At 36.9% G+C, this 17,820-nt stretch overlaps 2 protein-coding genes across 2 annotated transcripts; one reads left to right on the forward strand and one right to left on the reverse strand.

The window, feature by feature from the left end:
- Window positions 1-930: 930 nt before the first annotated feature.
- On the forward strand, window positions 931-6,939 carry LOC110873124 (T-complex protein 1 subunit theta). Its single transcript, XM_022122050.2, has 13 exons — window positions 931-1,207; window positions 1,631-1,893; window positions 1,974-2,120; window positions 4,051-4,212; window positions 4,753-4,830; window positions 5,090-5,223; window positions 5,328-5,400; window positions 5,491-5,571; window positions 5,667-5,789; window positions 5,870-5,964; window positions 6,050-6,259; window positions 6,448-6,505; window positions 6,712-6,939. Exons 1-13 carry the CDS (start codon window positions 1,060-1,062, stop codon window positions 6,781-6,783), a joined length of 1,644 nt encoding a protein of 547 aa, XP_021977742.1. The 5' UTR covers window positions 931-1,059; the 3' UTR covers window positions 6,784-6,939.
- A 1,424-nt stretch (window positions 6,940-8,363) lies between these two features.
- LOC110873122 lies at window positions 8,364-15,935 on the reverse strand. Its single transcript, XM_022122049.2, has 10 exons — window positions 15,769-15,935; window positions 11,792-12,030; window positions 11,480-11,720; window positions 11,041-11,210; window positions 10,798-10,940; window positions 10,539-10,716; window positions 9,626-10,157; window positions 9,164-9,276; window positions 8,827-9,070; window positions 8,364-8,748 (listed from the first exon to the last, which is right to left on the reverse strand). The coding sequence occupies exons 2-10, from the start codon at window positions 11,980-11,982 to the stop codon at window positions 8,521-8,523; spliced, it is 2,040 nt and encodes a 679-aa protein (XP_021977741.1). The 5' UTR covers window positions 11,983-12,030; window positions 15,769-15,935; the 3' UTR covers window positions 8,364-8,520.
- Between the last annotated feature and the right edge of the window lie 1,885 nt (window positions 15,936-17,820).

Genomic DNA, 17,820 nt, shown 5'->3' on the forward strand with positions numbered 1-17,820 from the left:
CAGTGACAATGGAACGGAATTTAAAAATCAAAGGGTTGATGACTATGTATATTCCACAACAGCACGGGGTTTCCGAAAGCAATCACAAAATCATTACTAAAGCTTCCCGGACTATGTTGTTCGAATCAAAATTGCAAATAATGTTTTGGACAGAAGCAGTTAACACAACATGTTACGTGTTAAACCGTGATTTAACCGTCAAAAAGCATAACAAAACTTATATTGAGAGATTTTTGGTTTGAACGACAATGGAACGGAATTTAAAAATCAAAGGGTTGATGACTATGTATATTCCACAACAGCACGGGGTTTCCGAACGCAATCACAAAATCATTACTAAAGCTTCCCGGACTATGTTCGAATCAAAATTGCAAATCATGTTTTGGGCAGAAGCAGTTAACACAACATGTTACGTGTTAAACCGTGATTTAACCGTCAAAAAGCATAACAAAACTTGTTATTAGCTTCTTTCGGGTGAGAAATCGAATTTAAAAGGTTTCCAGCCTTTTGGGATAAAATGTGTTATATAAAAATATGAAGTTAAAAGATGAGAGCATATATGAAAATTTGAAGTTAAACAAATAATAGTAAAACGATCATTTATTAGATTTTTTTTTACTAAATTGGGTATATTTGATATTTTAACTACTTTGTAAACGCATATATAATATTTTAGTTTTTATTAAATATATATAAAATTTTTAAAGATTTTAAGAGTATATATGAAATTAGTTCATAAAAAATATTATAAAAAATCATACAATATATATGAAATTAATCCATAAAAAATATTATAAAAAATCATACAATGGTCGAGAATTTATTGAATATATATATAATTTTTAAAGTTTTTAAGAGTATATATTGAAATTAATTCATAAAAAAAATATTATAAAAAATCATAAATCATACAATGGTCGAGAATTAGTTATGGACTGGGTGTAAAATTAGGGCTTCGGCTATAATACTCCCACACTTCCCACACACACCAGAGCGAAAGATAACAGGCGCCATTTCTAGGGTTTCATTCATTCGTTCATAGTTTGAGATCTGTAAATCATGGGGCTTCAAACTCAACCTTACGGTATCCAGGGAATGCTAAAGGAAGGCCACAAACATTTTTCAGGAGTAGAAGAAGCTGTTATTAAGAACATCGATGCCTGTAAACAGCTTTCCACCATTACCAGAACTTCTCTCGGTCCCAATGGTATCTTTCCTTTCCTTTCCTTCTTCTCTTTCGCAGTTCATGTGCCAGATTTACTTTTTCTCAGATTACTGTTTTTACCGATCTATGCATATATGTATGTAATCAAGACTACAACTGATTCAGACACACTGAAAGATTGTTTTTTTTTTCTTGTTTAAACGTTTGATGTGTTGTGCTTTTTACCCATTTTCTTATATGTTTGCATCCAAAAACGTTTGATGTGTTGTGTTTTTACCCATTTTCTGAGAGATTGGTCCAATTGAAAAAGAAAGCTAAAGGGTAAGCTTATTGTGATCTGTAACTTCTGTAAGATAAGATTATTTGAACGAATTGTATGTTTCATGAAATGGTTAATATGTCTAAGTTGGCTACAGAGTGTTTGTTTTACATTTTGTATTTTATAACTTATTTGCTGTGTATTAGGCATGAATAAAATGGTTATAAACCATCTGGACAAGCTATTTGTGACGAGCGATACTGCGACCATTGTGAACGAGCTTGAGGTTCAGCATCCTGCAGCCAAACTTTTGGTATTGGCAGGGAAAGCACAGCAGGAGGAAATCGGCGATGGAGCCAACTTAGTAGTTTCTTTTGCCGGGGAGCTTCTTCAGGGCGCAGAAGAACTCATTAGGATGGGACTGCATCCCAGTGATATCATCATTGGATACACAAAGGCAATTAACAAGGTTTGTCTTTTTTTAAACTCTAATTACTCCATGCTTAACCTGCACTATTTGAGTATTTTTAATTGCTTTTATGTATACAGCTTGTTGAAATCTTAGAAGGATTGGTTGAGGAAGGTTCGGACATCATGGATGTGAGGAATAAAGATGAAGTTATTTTAAGGATGAGAGCTCCTGTTGCTAGCAAACAATATGGACAAGAAGATATTCTATGTCCGCTTATTGCAGATGTAATTTCTTTTTCTTGTCAATCTGGCATCTTAAGGATGCTGAATGGCAAACGGGTCGGGTCGGGTTGGATCGGGTCATGGGTCAAAACGGGTTCGGGTCAGAACGGGTTCGGGTCAAAACGGGTCAATTATAAAAAAGGGTTGTTTTGGTTCGGGTCAAAACGGGTCTGGGTCAAAACGGGTCTGGGTCGGAACGGGTCCGGGTCGGAACGGGTCCGGGTCAGAACGGGTCCAGGTCGGAACGGGTTTCGGGTCGGATCGGGTCAGTTTTTTTTTTTTTTTTTTTTTTTAAGAATATAACTTTGATGATCATGCTTGACATGTTAAGTATTATTAAAAAAAACTAAAACTTTTGAACAAAAAGTGAGTCGAGCCGACCCATCTGTAGTAACTTAGTACCAAAAAATTACTCCTTTTGACCCGTACCGATCCACTTAAACTTACAGCATCACTGGTGCCAAGACTATCCACATAAAATGAAAAAGGCAGAGAAACCAAAAAAATAAAACAGCAATTAGATTGTCCACAAACAGAAAGAAGTTTTAAAGTTAGAAGTAAAGGAAATAACTTGTGCAGTTTTACAAACAACTATACCAAATACACTGCACACCATTCATGCAACACATAACTAGACAAACATGTCTTGATCACTCGGTTAATCATTGTCCGATGACTCACCAGCCATCCAAGCCGCATGTTTGTGTGTATCATCCATGGGACGCCAACACATAACTAGATCAACGGTTTCAATCTTATGCAAGTCTGTAAGAGCTTGTTTTCTCGACTTCTCATTTGCAGCCCAACGCTCGTAGTAATGCGTATATCTCTCAATTGCTTTTTTAGCCAACTCTCTTTGACGTTCCGCTTCATGAACCGGAACCCCTTCTTTAGCATAACCGTTGCACGCTCTGCCATCATGTCCCCTGTACGGCCCAAGACACAACCAGCAAAACTCATATCCACACGGCTGCCTGCAAGTCATGTGCATACAACCGTGGTTCTTCTCAATCGACCGCTTACATTTCGGACAAGGCTTCGTATACGCGAGAATCCAGTTAGTGTTTTCTGCTTCAGCGTTATTTTTCAACACCCATTTACCTACGGTTTCACAATCCAACGGACGAGAGCGTCCTCCATACACTTCCAACAAAAACCATACTTACAATTACACAAAACATCGTAGCTACCGATCTCGAAATCATCATCATACTCAACAGCATACTCACATCCCGACCCAGGACACCACTTAACCCTCTTATTACTCTCGACATAAGTCCTAAGCAGAAAAAAATCATACCTTTTCCTTTCGTTTTCACTCGCCAACAAGCGAACCATATCCGGCCCAACCACAGCCTCGCAAGACAGCTTCGGACACCTCAAAGTCAAACACCCAGGTCCATCCTCAACAGCAGCACACACATAACTCTTCCAACACACCTTGAAAATTTAAAACATTTACACATACACACATCAAATCCATCAACTACTTCGCTCATGAAGTGATGATGATACCTTCATTGAAAAAGATGCTGTCGCCGATGAAGATGCCGGCGGAGGGTGGGGGGTTTGTGGTGGAGGAGACGACAGAGACGCGGAGACGGTGGGGGTTGTGGCGGAGGAGATGGCGGAGAGGGTGGAGATTGGGGCGTCGGCGTCGCTGATGAGTGATGACTAGGAACTGATTATGTCAGTGAACCCGTGTTGAGGTAGAGAACCCTAAAAGAACCGTTCCTTTAAAACTCTCAACCCGTATTGACCCGTGGATGTTTTTTTTTGTTTTTTAATTAACCCATTTCAACCCATTGACTTAAATTACTCTACCCAAATCCACCCACAGTATTTTATAAATAACCCAAAATGACCCATATCAAAGACTTTGGGTCAGAATTGCCCCCCCTACTGAATGGTTTGTGCTAATTTTTCACTGCAGGCATGCATTCAAGTTTGCCCAAAGAACCCTACAAACTTCAATGTTGATAATGTGAGAGTTGCAAAACTCTTGGGCGGAGGTCTGCATAACTGTACAACTGTTAGAGGAATGGTTCTAAAAGGTGATACAGTGGGGAGTGTAAAGAGAATAGAGAAGGCAAAGGTGAGCGGAATTTCTCTCAGCACTCAACTTTCTCAAATTTTATATCTTCCCCTTGTTATCAATTGGCTGATGCATACTATCTTTGTACATTGCATGTCTCTTTTACATTTTGATTCTTTGATAAAGATATTTGAGTCTTTTAATAAAGGAAAACGTTCCAGTCTGCACTTATAAACAAGTTGATTTTGTCTTTATGAGGACATCCTTTTGGTGATCAGCATGAGTTATCTATACAACTTTTATGGGCAGTAGGAAAGTTATCGTTAATTTGTCAATGCCTTTAAAGTTTCTGCTCTTTACTCATCATGTATATGTATGTATGTATGTGTGGTTGTGTGTGTGTGTGTATGACGTGTCATAACGAAATGCAACGTAAGTTAAAAGATCTAAATTTGGAATCGTTGGTTGTTTTTTTTTTGTCTGCTTGTTGGATCATTCACGACATTATTCAGCAAATGATGCATGCTTTCAAAATGTTTTTTTGTTGCCATCTGATGGTTTCTTGAGTAAATAAGCTGAAAGTGTGTATTGGTTTTGTAGGTGGTTGTGATAGCTGGTGGTGTTGACACAACTGCTACTGAGACCAAAGGAACTGTCCTGATTCACAGTGCTGAGCAGGTGCAGTATATTGTTCTTGTTTTTCTTAAATTCCTTTTTTTTGTATATATCACGCTGCCATAAATGATCCTATTAAAGCTCGTCGTGTTGTGGTAATGTATGCATCTCTTTTTCAAGTAGATGTAATTAGCCACCGTTTTTATGTACCATTAAGAAAGACCTAAGCTTATTGATAATAGTTGTTACTTGTAGTTTAAAACCGATTCAGTTATTTCTCTTATAGTTAATAGTTTGTACCTGAGTTTTGTTTTTATTACAGCTTGAAAATTACGCTAAAACTGAAGAAGCAAAGGTTGAAGAGCTCATCAAAGCTGTCGCAGACTCTGGTGCGAAGGTCATAGTTAGTGGAGCGGCTGTCGGAGAGATGGCTCTGCATTTTTGTGAGCGTTACAAGTATGCTTCATCTTTACTTGTTTGTGTAATTTATTTAGTACTTATTTGGTTATGTCAAAAGCTGCATTAACCTTAATCAATTTAAAATTTGTAACTAATTACAGGCTCATGGTCTTGAAAATTGGGTCCAAGTTTGAACTTCGCCGCTTCTGTCGCACAACTGGTGCCGTTGCTCTTGTAAGCAGCAGAACGTGTCTTTGTTCAATATACAGTAGTGTTAGCCAATCATTTGTCTTAACACACATTTTTTTTTTTCTGAATTCACAGTTGAAGCTTGGGAGTGTTGTAAACCCTGATGATCTTGGATATGTCGATTCCATCTCAGTTGAGGAGATCGGTGGTTCTAGGGTAATGTTCTTTTCTTTTTCTATTTGTGTAACTTCTTTCCTTTTTTCAGCATAACCTAACATGACGTGTTTGAATAATAATTTATTTGGGTTTAGGTAACTGTTGTAAGAAACGAACAAGGTGGGAACTCAGTGACGACTGTTTTGCTGCGAGCAAGTACTGATAGCATTTTGGATGATTTGGAAAGGGCTGTTGATGATGGTGTCAATACTTACAAGGTTGTGTAATACAAATGTTCCACACGTGAATATAATTTTTTTTTCCGCTGATTTTAACAGTCTCTCTGTTTATGTTTCAGGCGTTATGCAGGGACAGTAGAATTGTACCTGGAGCTGCAGCCACCGAAATTGAATTAGCCAGAAAACTGAAGGAGTTTTCTTTCACAGAGACAGGGTATCTGCTTTCGTAATCTTAATTCTTAAGTGAGGTGACACTTGTTTTGATTTTTTTTTGTTTTTTTTTGTTTTTGGTATTGCAGATTAGATCAGTATGCTATTGCAAAGTTCGCTGAGAGCTTTGAAATGATACCAAAAACGTTGGCTGAAAATGCTGGGCTTAATGCCATGGAGATCATATCTAGTTTATACGCAGAGCATTCAGCCGGAAACGTCAAAGTTGGCATTGACTTGGAAGGAGGAGCATGTAAGGATGTCTCGACATTGAAAATATGGGATCTTTTCGTCACCAAGTAAGCAGCTCTGCTCACCTTTTTATTTACCCCATTCAAAACTGAATGTGATTGTAAACCTTAATCGGCGGGTTCATCATTTAAAACTTGACTTCATTAGTATTATAATTTGCATCATCATTATCATGAGCTCTTTTCTAGCACTGTAAGTTTCGTATGTTGAAGTGGTTTGACTTGTGTAATTCTAGGTTTCATGCGCTCAAGTATGCTGCAGATGCAGTTTGTACCGTTCTACGTGTTGATCAGGTACTTATCATTTTTTCCTTTTTTCGGGCTCTTAACTTAAATCTATAGACGCACATGGGGATTACAATGAGCTTGACTTGAAAAATCATACCCAGTAATTTAGAAATGCCAAAATTTTATAATATTTTTGGAGCTATATATATGTCTTTTGACATTATGATTAGGAGATTGTAAATTTAATTTTAAATGATGGATGGGTTCTGCAGATAATAATGTCAAAACCAGCTGGTGGGCCAGGTAGGAGAGATCAACCTGCAGGAATGGATAATGAAGATTAGTCTGCTATCAGTGGTGTTCTGAATTTTGTCTGAGACATGAAATATTAGTTGTGGTTTTGATTTACAAAGATTTTGAGTTTGTTGGTTTTGAATTCTGGACATTTGGTATGATGATTAGAGTGGTTTTTTGTAAACATAAATTTCTGTTCTTAAATATCCTTTACATTGCATTAAAAAACATAAATGTACCAACAAGGTCCAAAAGTGACGTTTTAAAATGTAGGCCTTGCAAATCGGGTAGGTAACTTGCCTGGTAACGAGGTGAAACTGATTTGGGTTAAAAATGAGATCAGTTCAAAACGGATTGTTATTGATGTGGCCGGTTTGATAAGTCTCGAAACGGATTGTGACCAGAAAGGCCTCGTGTTGAAACGGGTCCCCTTGAAAAAAAGATAGCAAAACCCGTTGGCAGTAGAGTCGAAGGTGGTGGCTGGTGGTGATGGGGTGATGGAGGCTTTCTAAATCTAAGTTGGACGATTAAAACGCATTTGATAAACACAATTTATTTGTTGCTAAGCCGTTACGACGTCAATACCAGTCTAAATGTTCGTTTGTTTCATATCAGCGTCATAATCTTTGTTTATTATGCCAAAGATCTGAATAGAGCATATTGGTTTGTGGCGTCATGTGATGGTTGGTTGTGGCGGTGGTAGCAATGGGGACAAGAGTAGGCGGTGGCTGTCGGTAGGTGGCTCATGGCTGTAATTAGACATTAGTCCATTTCAGCAACCTTTAGTGATTTTCTCACCAAACCTGTTGTTGACCCGTTTAAGCCTGCTCTAAATTCACATACTTTTTAAGCTGTCCATTTTAACCCGAACTATGTAAAGGTGATGCCCATTTCGCCTTGTTCTGTGTTATGTTGCTGCCTATTTTAACCCAATATGCAAAAAAAATTCCCCCAAACCAACTCGATATGCCTGCCTGCCTACTTTGGGTCATTGTTATGCATAATTAAATGCATTGATATGTATACAAACAATGAAAATACTATGGAACATTCATCTTTGTGTGAGATTATAACACAACTATTAAAATACACGATTCTTGTATAAGCATACTTAAATTGTTGTATGCATATGTGGGCAAATCTTATGAGCTTACATCATAAAAAAGATTTCATATTAGTGATCTACAGGTTACAAAACTTGTGACAAGAAAGAGACGGATGATATAGAAAATTTAATCAAATAAAGAGATAGATCACTTATCTTTTATGCTTTGACCTTTTCATATTATCATTAACAAATTAAAGACCAAACCCTGGACCAGGTACCAGATCCACCACTGGTTCGGTTTAGTGAGTTAGGCCAGTTTTAAAAGTTTTTTCGTTTTTTAAATGTTCTAAAAGATTTTTATATACAAGTCTTTACCAACTAAATACACTTAAAATTCATTTTATAACTTTCGTTACTTTAATTTTTACCTTTTATATTTTTTAAATAATTAACATAACTGCATACTAATATTAAACATGAAATTTATATAATATCCATATCTATAAAGTATTTAAATATTTTCCAAGATTATGTTGTGGGACGAGATTCTCAAGTCCCTTTCAGTGAAACAAACTTTCTCCATTATGTCATCCAACTAAGTTTATTTTTGTAAAATGCTCATCATCCACAAAGAAAGAAATATTAGACAAAATCCAAACATTTTAAAAGTAGCAGCAAACTATGAGTTTATATTTACATTTGCTTACAACAAACAAACAAACACTGATTATCATATTACTCACTTCTTTTTCTTCTCATCGTTAACCTTTTCCAGTACAACAGGAGCTGCTGGTATGCTAAACCACCACTCTCTCAGTCTTCGGTTCAATCTTTCCGTGCTCGATCTCCTCATAGGCGAGTACTTGGTCCATTCCTCCAACAAAACCGCTATAATCACATATCTCATCGGTACAACCGCCACAAACACCGCCGTAACCACAAGCGCAACCGCAAACCGATCACTTGCCTGACACCAGACACCTTACCTTTTCAGACGTACTTCAAAAAATATGAATATTTTACAACAAGCGTAAGAAGAGAGGACCTGTGGAAAAATGGACAAGAGTAGGCCACGGAGTTTAAGAAGAAGAATATTTCCATCTTGGATTAGCTCTTCGGCCTGAGAAATTGCGTTCTGGATGGCTAAAAGCTGCTCCATTGTGTTCATCGGTGGTGGTGCCATCACCCTGAATTCGTCCACCTCCCTTCCTCTGCTAAACCACCGTGTTATCACAATGAAAAGTGCAATAAACGCAAGCACCAACCCTACCACGTAAGAAAGCCATCCCCTGCACCACAACCGTTATCGTTACCTTTACTTTTTTATTCCCCAATACAAAAACAAAAAAGTATATGTATAGCAAAATATGATATTATTTTACCTGTAAATGACGTATGTGGAAACCAAACAGAACATAAATGACTTTATAGGCTCTTCCCAGTAGTATAGTTTGACAAGACGATTCCCGAGTTCGGTAACTGGAAAGAGCAACTCCTGCAAGTAAAACTAACTGTCAATATTCCCTTGAACTATGAATTTTCTACTAAAACTAGTGTAGGAAGCTCCTGTGTCAAAAACATCAAAACCCTAACCTGCACACACTTGACAGGTGGTAAGCATGTTGTGAACATGTTAATCGGGTTGGTGGGTCGTAAATATTGGGTTAAACAGGTTAGCGGGTCAACATGCTTAACCAAACGGGTTAGCGAGTCGACATGCTCAATTAAATGGGGTAACCCGGACATGACTTGTTATATTAAACATGTCAACCTGAATAAGATATGAGAACCCAAAACCTAGTTCTTTTGGTGTCATTTAGGAAGCAAGTAAAAGGAAAGAAAACCTTCATGACAGCTAAGTTGGTGTCAATGCCTTCAACTTTGACCCCATCAACAGCGGCTTGTGCACTTGCAACCATTTTGTAAGTGCTTCGAGACTCTTTCACAGCTTTCTCCAAGGGAGTAAGCTCTCCAACACTCACATCACCAACAATCTCAGAACTCTTTCCAAACACAATCCCTAAGCTTGAAGCCATGGTGGTTGCTGACATCCCACCACTTTTACCAGACTTACGTAAGTGGATTGTTGCAAGTGTTTCCAGTATTCTATCTCCACCTGGAAGTTGATCACAAGCATTGAACATTAGACCTGCCTCAAAGCTGAGTGGGGTTGCAGAGGTCATCATGTCTTTCAGGGCTTGCATTCGTATGATTCCAAATATTGTTTTCAAAAGTGTTTCCTCCCTTTCAACTCCACTAATCTGGAACTTGCGTATAAACCTGTGAGCGTATAAAATTTCGCGAATAACTGCTAGCCAGTAGTCACGTCGATTATGTCCTTTCAGCTCAGGAAGCTCCATAACAACCGCCTCTGATCTACATTGCATTCCAATCCCCAATTACTTCAAAACATATCCATCTCTCACATACATTTAACACTGCAGCTACACTTAGAGATGGCAACTTCAATCCATTTACTTATAAATGGGTCGATCCATTGGGTAAAAAGTGTTTTAATATGAAAAATTAGCTTAAAATGAAACAGTTTCAATGGGTAGAAAGTGTATTTCTGATGCATAAAAACCCATATATAATTTAAACAAAACCTTTGATTAACATTGAAATGATAGAAGTTTTTGAAATCGTATTGATTACTTACAATCCATATAGAAAAATTATTGGATACCCGACCTGGCCGTGTTACGACGACTAGGATACTGACAAGTGAAATATCGTAATGCATGGGAAGAGGCTTACAAGGAAACTGATTTATACAAGAAGGCTTTGTCAAAAAGTCTGGTTCCCCATGGACCGGTCAACTCCGGCTTCACAATCTGCTTCAAATCATCAGCCAACTCATAAACTGTAGGTTTATCATAAGATACGACACGGAGAGCTTCAAAGTACATAGCATGATCTGTCAGGGTTAATCGACCTGTATGTAGGGCCAGCCACCATAAATAAAATATATAAGTAGCATTTCTGTTAACACCAAAGAATGATTAAGATAACTTACCAGGCCATGTTGAGATCCCTACATGCTGAAGAACGGGCTGGGTGGTTACTGTGCCATCAATTTCCAGAATTCTTTCCCCTCTTTCAGATCGTTGGGGTGAAAGGAGAGATGACTCTGATTGAGATTTTAGTTTTCTGGCTGCCCTGTACGTAAGATGACATCAGCATAATCATAATAAAAACAGTATTAGTACTAGTAGTGATAAAAAATAACAATAACATATTTTAAAAACAATATGCATACCTCTCCAATCCAATAAGGTACTTCTCAAAGGTAGAAAACTGAAGACGGCTTCCAGTTGATACGGTAAGAAATTCAAATATATAATCACTCACAATTACATCGGCTATAATTGGAACTGCTGGAGCAATTCGGGAGAAGGCTTCTATACCCACACTTGCATCCTCGTCTATCTGCAGTATCAATCAATTTCAAAATTCATGTTACCGTAACTAAAAGTACAAGATCATGATCTGAAATCCAGAACCTGTCTACAAGATATCAACTACCAACAGAAATGATCTCTTGTATTATATTAGTGGAGCCTTAAGAAAGCACTATGCCACCAGGGGAAAAAACTGTTTTTGCAAACATGTTTCATGTCTCTCCCCTCTTTTATTGGCAAACATATTCAGGCATATTTAAGCTTGAAAGAAGAGTTATGACCGTAACAGACACATACATCCATGGTATTGGTAGGCTGACTGGCAGCATCGGGAACCTCCCAAGCAAGCATCATATCAAATGTTAGACGTCGAAACTTCCTGTCCTCCATGTAACCACTCACTTGTGTATATACGGAAAGAGCCTTGTAACAGGAATATTCCAGAAAATTCCGGGCATAACATGAGGGGTCTTTTATAGCATCAGTAACCTCCCCGTTAAAATTTCCTTGAAGCTGACCCGCAGGAATCTTCAGGATTCTGTAGTTATGTATAAAATGAGTAAACTTTTTTCCACATAACAAAGACAGAAATAATAAAAGATAAGTTACTTTGAACATCTACGGACAACTATATTTGCCACAGGTGATAACTCGTGTATCCAATTGTTGCCAGCAGATGGAGAGGCTTTCATCTCCTCAAACTCTTCATGAAATGGATTTTTATTTTTCAACAACCATTTAAATGATCCATCTCTCACAAAACCCTCGATCATATTTCTTGTTTTGCTCACTGCAGCCATCTTTCAAAACCTCTTTTGCTAACTTAAAGTTGAATCACACCCAACAACCTAACAAAACCACAACTTTAGCAAAACTACAACACTAAGAAAATCAAGAAGGCGCACACCCGCTTTTTAGCAATAAGCAAATATTGCAATTATACTCTGTACCATAGCCTCAGGATTTTGTTCACCTAAATTTTAACAGATATGAATCAACCAGATTTATATTGTTAAAACACAACTCCAAGCATAGTTGTCAATAGCGGCTATGGCGACCGCTATAGCGCGCTATGTAGCGAAGCGACCAAGTGTCGCTATTTGGGTCATAGCGACCAATAGCGTGAATAGCGACAATTAGTGTTTTTTTAATGTAAATAGCAATTAGATATAGCTATAAAATAGCTGGATTTATAGGTTTTTGTTAAATATACATGTAAAATAGCATATATACCAAGGTATTTTGATATAATATACATATAAAAATTTTCAAAATTTTTTTCTAGTGTATCGCTATATATAAAATCGCGGTCGCTATTCGCTATGTAGCATATAGGTCCCTTGTCGCTATTTGTCGCTATTCGCTATTAACAACTATGCTCTCAAGCAAGAAACAAGTTCATTTATGAATTCTAATGTGCGCTTTATCAAGACTCCAAAACAAAAATTCACACTTAAAAGTCAATATAGGGCCTTGTTTCATTGTCTTCTACTAATTGCTCCGTGTTACTGAATCGGTGGTGCAATGCCATCATCAAATTAGGGTAGAAAAAGGGTTTGGTGGCTGGTTGTCCAAGGCAGTATCAAGAATCATAAATCAACAAAGGGTGTAACCAACATGTGACAAAATGCACTGTTATGAAGTACGATGGTTCCAATTGAGATCACCAAGTTGATGGGTTGCAGGATCTGAAGAATAAACAAGTCCTTGAGGAGATAATCAATCGACCGTGTCAGATTACATTGAAAATGTGCAAGAAACTGATTTTAATGTGACAAACCCTAACGGGAACCCTGGTACTAGGGCTGAGGTCACTGATGCAATTCCATGCAACATACTGGCACAAAGGCAAACAATCTAACAAAGTGAATCAGAAAAATGTTGCGATAACAGCTCACGCAAAGAAGGGGGTCATATGATGAGTGAGAAACTCACCAAACTCAAAGCAGAGCCATACTGAAGATGTTTTTTTTACAAATAAGGGGGCTATGGGGACTGCTGAAAGCCACGGGTAGCCAATGAAGCGGATTTCTTATGCTGGTGTTGTCAATGGCATTCAAGTTGTGAAAGTTGGCTATGTTCCACCTATTATCTCTTTGGGAAAGATACAAGCACCAACCTGAAGTTGGTAAGGTATGCTATGCAAGAACTCTATGGTTTTTTCTGTGGAAAAGTAACTTACTATCCTCTAGATGACTAGCATTGCAGATTGATGTGGGTGAAGTATGGTTTGTAAATGCTATTATGAATAACAAAGGTTACTTTTTTTACTTTGGCAAACCAAAATGGGAAGGTGGATGTTCTCGCAAGCGGACCATGGATAATAAACGACCATCCAGTTTTTGTTAACACTGGACACTGATAGAATAATATCACAGATTAACCAAGCAACCAAGTTATAAATGGAATAGAACAGAATCTTGAATCTGTGAGAAGTGAGATTATATTGATAGATCAGCATGAGAAAAAGAAAGACACATCAGATGAAGATCCCAGTCAAACTGGGAACCTTCTCAACCTCTCTCTGTCTGTCTCTCTCTTCTATCAACAAACCAACAAAAATAACCCCTCTGTGTACCTAATTCTCTTCTCTAGCTCCTCCTTTTATTTCTTTGAGTTTGTTCTAAAAAAAGAAGAAACAAAGGAAAGATCACCATATAGAGATAAAGCTCAAATGAAACATTTGTCCTTTAAATGTACATTTCCCAAATGTGTGATTGAAACTTAAAAATGAGGACTATGGCTTCCACGGCTCGTGTGTCGAAAATATGAAATGACATTGTGAATCACATGCAACCACGGCAAAGAGTAATGGAGCTTGAAGTATAATTGGCAGTCGTATCCTAGATGCGTTGGTGTACCATGGCTGGAAAAAAAAAAAAGAGGAAATGCCAGAATACGTAATAAAGGAAGCCACTCAGTTGATTAGGTTGCTAGGTTAATCCATGATGAGGTTCGGTTGAAACTGTTTAGCCTTAAGTTGAAGCCTACAAGAGAGACAGCTTTAGCTTTGGAGCTTTGAAAACTTGAAGCAATCTGACACTTGCCTTGATGAAGTTTTTATCTCTATTTTTGTGTTGCCTTGTTTAGCAACCATTAGTTAAGCAATACGCACATTTATGAGTCTGTGTTTACCGCTGGGATTGTATGGAATATAGGAATGATGTTTGGTATTAGTATATTTTTGGTCTTGTTATATAACAATTCAAATGGTAAATTTTAGTTATTCAAGTATTCTTAGTATATGATTAGTATGGTTCAGGACTTCAGGTATTATATGGGATAACAAGGAAGATGAGGGACCTGGATGGTTGCTTAAGGAACTGTAAGGGCTGAAAGGGGCATCTTGAAGACATGAGGAACTGAAGTTTTAACTAGTTTGTAGTGGATATTAAAGTAACAGACTCTGCAATGAGAGATTTCATCTCAGATATTTTAAACTCACTAGTGCAATTAGACAAGACCACTCTTAGAATTTTAATTTAAATGCAAGAAACAATACAAACAGAATAAAATGAACATGTCTAAAAGCTTTCTAAAAAATGTTGCGTTCTAGCATTTTCGCCACAGTGGGGAACTGCGGATTAAGCATACATAGTTTTATTATACATGAAATATAATCATAATCACGTTATATATACGTACATGAAGTTAGAAGTGTGTAGAACATTATGTCAACACAACTAATATTCTAGATAACTAGTTTCATTGAACATTGAGGCAAGCCTAGGATTGTAATGAACTAATGATTATCTCCTACTAGAGAACCTATACAACTTCAATAAGTTATTTAATCCCCACACACATTACTGTTTATAAATGATTAATTCAATAATTAGTCACTAATCAAGCAATGTGTACTGTGAGAGTATCAGTCACTAAAAACGAAGGATATTTAGAAAACACATATAATACTGAATGCCCAAGGTGATAAATAAAAGTTTAAAGTGTAGCTTTTGTTCATAGAAGGAAGGAGGTCTCAGTGGTAGTGTTCGTTTCACATAATGGAACGGAATCCGGAAGGCCTTATGTTGTTCGCTTCAACAAAAGAACGAAATCTGCATTCCAATTCCATCCAGATATCATCCCATTTTGTGAAACAAACACACCTAAATTACAAATCAAATTTCAATTCCTAATTCGAATTAAGTTACATTACATGAACCTATATGTTTCAAAGTATAGTTGATAGCAGCAGCTTTGAAACCCTTATCACATTACCGATGAACATTTTCACAGTCAGCAACTAGACTGACTACCAGTAAACTGAATTTCAGCAATGAGTAGCCTAAATAAATCTCTATCATTCAACCAGGATAAACCTAAACACCAAATTTCCCAAATCTGGAGCAATCAATGAGAGCAGGAAAAGTGCATTCAACTAATTATACATCGCAAAATGATCCACACCACATATCAAATCAAATACTCTAAACACAATTCAAATCGCACACATACATGCAGCAAAGTAGATAAACACATCTATGAGTGTAAACTAGAGCGCAAAACAAGTGATATAGCAGAAAACCTAAGGATCAAAGCTTAATTTGTTTACGAATTACAGAAGCAGTTTATAGAGTGGGAACCTGAGCGGAGAAAGCGCTGTTTGGGAACAGTAACGTGATTCCAGGAAAGATCGTGATTTGGGGAGAAACAGAAACTCAACCCAAGGAATTTCATTTTACTTTTCCATCAAGTCTCTCCGTTTAAAAAAGCGAGCCTTGGAAATAATTAAATTACACTTAAAATGTTCAACCGCACGTATAGGTTACAGCGTGTGTTAATTCGTAAAAAGGAATTGAAACGTAAAACATGTAAAAGAATAATTAACTCAATTTAAAAGTTAAACCCACGCTTTGCACAAACCTGTTTAACCGAAAGAAAATACACGTAAAAGCATTGATTGGTAACACATGCCTGTTACAACGTGTTAACTAATAAAAATTTATACCAAATCGTAAAACATTCTTGTCAAAAAGAATAACTATGTCAACACGATAATAAAACGCACATAAAAATCTTAACTGAAATAGAAAATAAAAAGAATTTATTATTATATTATAAAAGCATGTGAAAAACCTTTACTTTAATAAATCAAAATAAAACCAAAAAGTTAAAATTAGAGCACCTTCTTTGATTTTTATGCTTCACAAACTTATACTAAAAAGCTATATTAAATTAAAAAAAATGAAAAGTAAAAGGTAGACAAAAAAGGGTTGTAAATTAACGGTGAGTTAATAGAGATATGTTTTGAATGGTGAGTGAGTGTGTGCCTGATGTGTCAAAAACAAAGTATTTAGGTTAATGATTTTAAGGTGCATATAGTAGTTCGGTTTAGGTTTGAGTCATAATCATAAGCAAAACCAAAATTTTCAGTTAAGATATTGGAATAATCAATCGATTTCAATTATTTTGGCTTTAGTTAATCGGCTATGACTATTTGATTTTTTGGTTTTCAATTTAATAATAATTAATAATTTAATTTGGGCCAACACCTTTAATTTAAATTACTATTACTATAAAAAAATTAAATGTTAACTAAAAACAAATTAATAAAAATGTAGGACAATCTTCAAAACTTATTCTTTCAACAATCACCCGGTGCCATAAGATACAACCTATCCAATTAACAACAACCATTTTGTAATATAACTTATTGATGGAACACCTTTAATTAACTATGCTATTGGGTTGCTTTATAACAAAACACAACCCATCCAGGTAAGAATCAAATACTGATGCGGGTGATTTAATAGTAGTTAATTTAATAACTTTTAGCACGATCAAGTGAGTTAATTTAATAACTATTGTTACTAGTAGAAGTTTCATGAAGGAATGGGTACTCAATTGCACATAAGTACCGCATATCACCCGCAGACGGATGGTCAATCTGAAAGGACCATTTAAACACTTGTGGATATGTTAAGAGCATGTGTTATGGACTTTGGGGGAAATTGGGATGAACATTTGTCGTTAGTAGAATTCTCGTATAACAATAGTTACCAAAGTAGCATACAAATGGTACCGTATGAAATGTTATATGGAAGAAAATGTAGAACCGCTGTTTGTTGGGGAGAAGTGGGACAAAGAGAACTCACTCCCAAGGATGTAGTAGCGATAACGAATGAAAAGATCGACCTGGTACGGGCTCGATTAAAACCGACGCAAGATCGACAGAAGTCTTATGCAGACAAAAGAAGGCGTCCTATTGAATTCCAAGTGGGGGACCGAGTATTGTTGAAAGTGTCCCCGTGGAAAGGTATAATCTGATTCCGTAAACGAGGAAAGTTGGGTCCTCGATATATCGGACCGTTCGAGATTTTAGCTCGTGTTGGAAAGGTAGCTTATCGATTAGAATTATCCCCAACGTTAGAAGGAATTCACAACACTTTTCATGTGTCACAACTACAGAAGTGTCTTGCGGATGAAACGACTCACATACCCTTTAAAGACCTTGAAATGGATGAAAGAATGAATTATATCGAAAAACCAGTAGCTATAAAAGATTCCAAAGTGAAGACCGTTTGCAATAAAGAAATTAAGCAAGTGTTAGTACAATGGAAACACCGGAAGGGATCGGATCTCACTTCGGAACCGGAGGATGAAATGAGAAGGTTCTACCCGTCTTTATTCGGTGC

Source organism: Helianthus annuus, chromosome 8, assembly GCF_002127325.2.
Source record: "Helianthus annuus cultivar XRQ/B chromosome 8, HanXRQr2.0-SUNRISE, whole genome shotgun sequence".
NCBI lineage: Eukaryota > Viridiplantae > Streptophyta > Magnoliopsida > Asterales > Asteraceae > Helianthus > Helianthus annuus.

What these genes read in the sequence shown, in the direction of transcription:
- LOC110873124 (XM_022122050.2), top strand. Translation starts at nt 1,060, where the DNA reads ATGGGGCTTCAAACTCAACCTTACGGTATCCAGGGAATGCTAAAGGAA. An exon ending in CATTTTTGTGAGCGTTACAA is followed by an intron (nt 5,224 to 5,327) that starts GTATGCTTCATC and finishes AACTAATTACAG; the next exon opens with GCTCATGGTCTTGAAAATTG. An exon ending in TTTTCTTTCACAGAGACAGG is followed by an intron (nt 5,965 to 6,049) that starts GTATCTGCTTTC and finishes TTGGTATTGCAG; the next exon opens with ATTAGATCAGTATGCTATTG.
- LOC110873122 (XM_022122049.2), bottom strand. Translation starts at nt 11,982, where the DNA reads ATGGCTGCAGTGAGCAAAACAAGAAATATGATCGAGGGTTTTGTGAGA. An exon ending in CCAACTTAGCTGTCATGAAG is followed by an intron (nt 9,277 to 9,625) that starts GTTTTCTTTCCT and finishes TTTTACTTGCAG; the next exon opens with GAGTTGCTCTTTCCAGTTAC. An exon ending in TCCACATACGTCATTTACAG is followed by an intron (nt 9,071 to 9,163) that starts GTAAAATAATAT and finishes GTTGTGGTGCAG; the next exon opens with GGGATGGCTTTCTTACGTGG.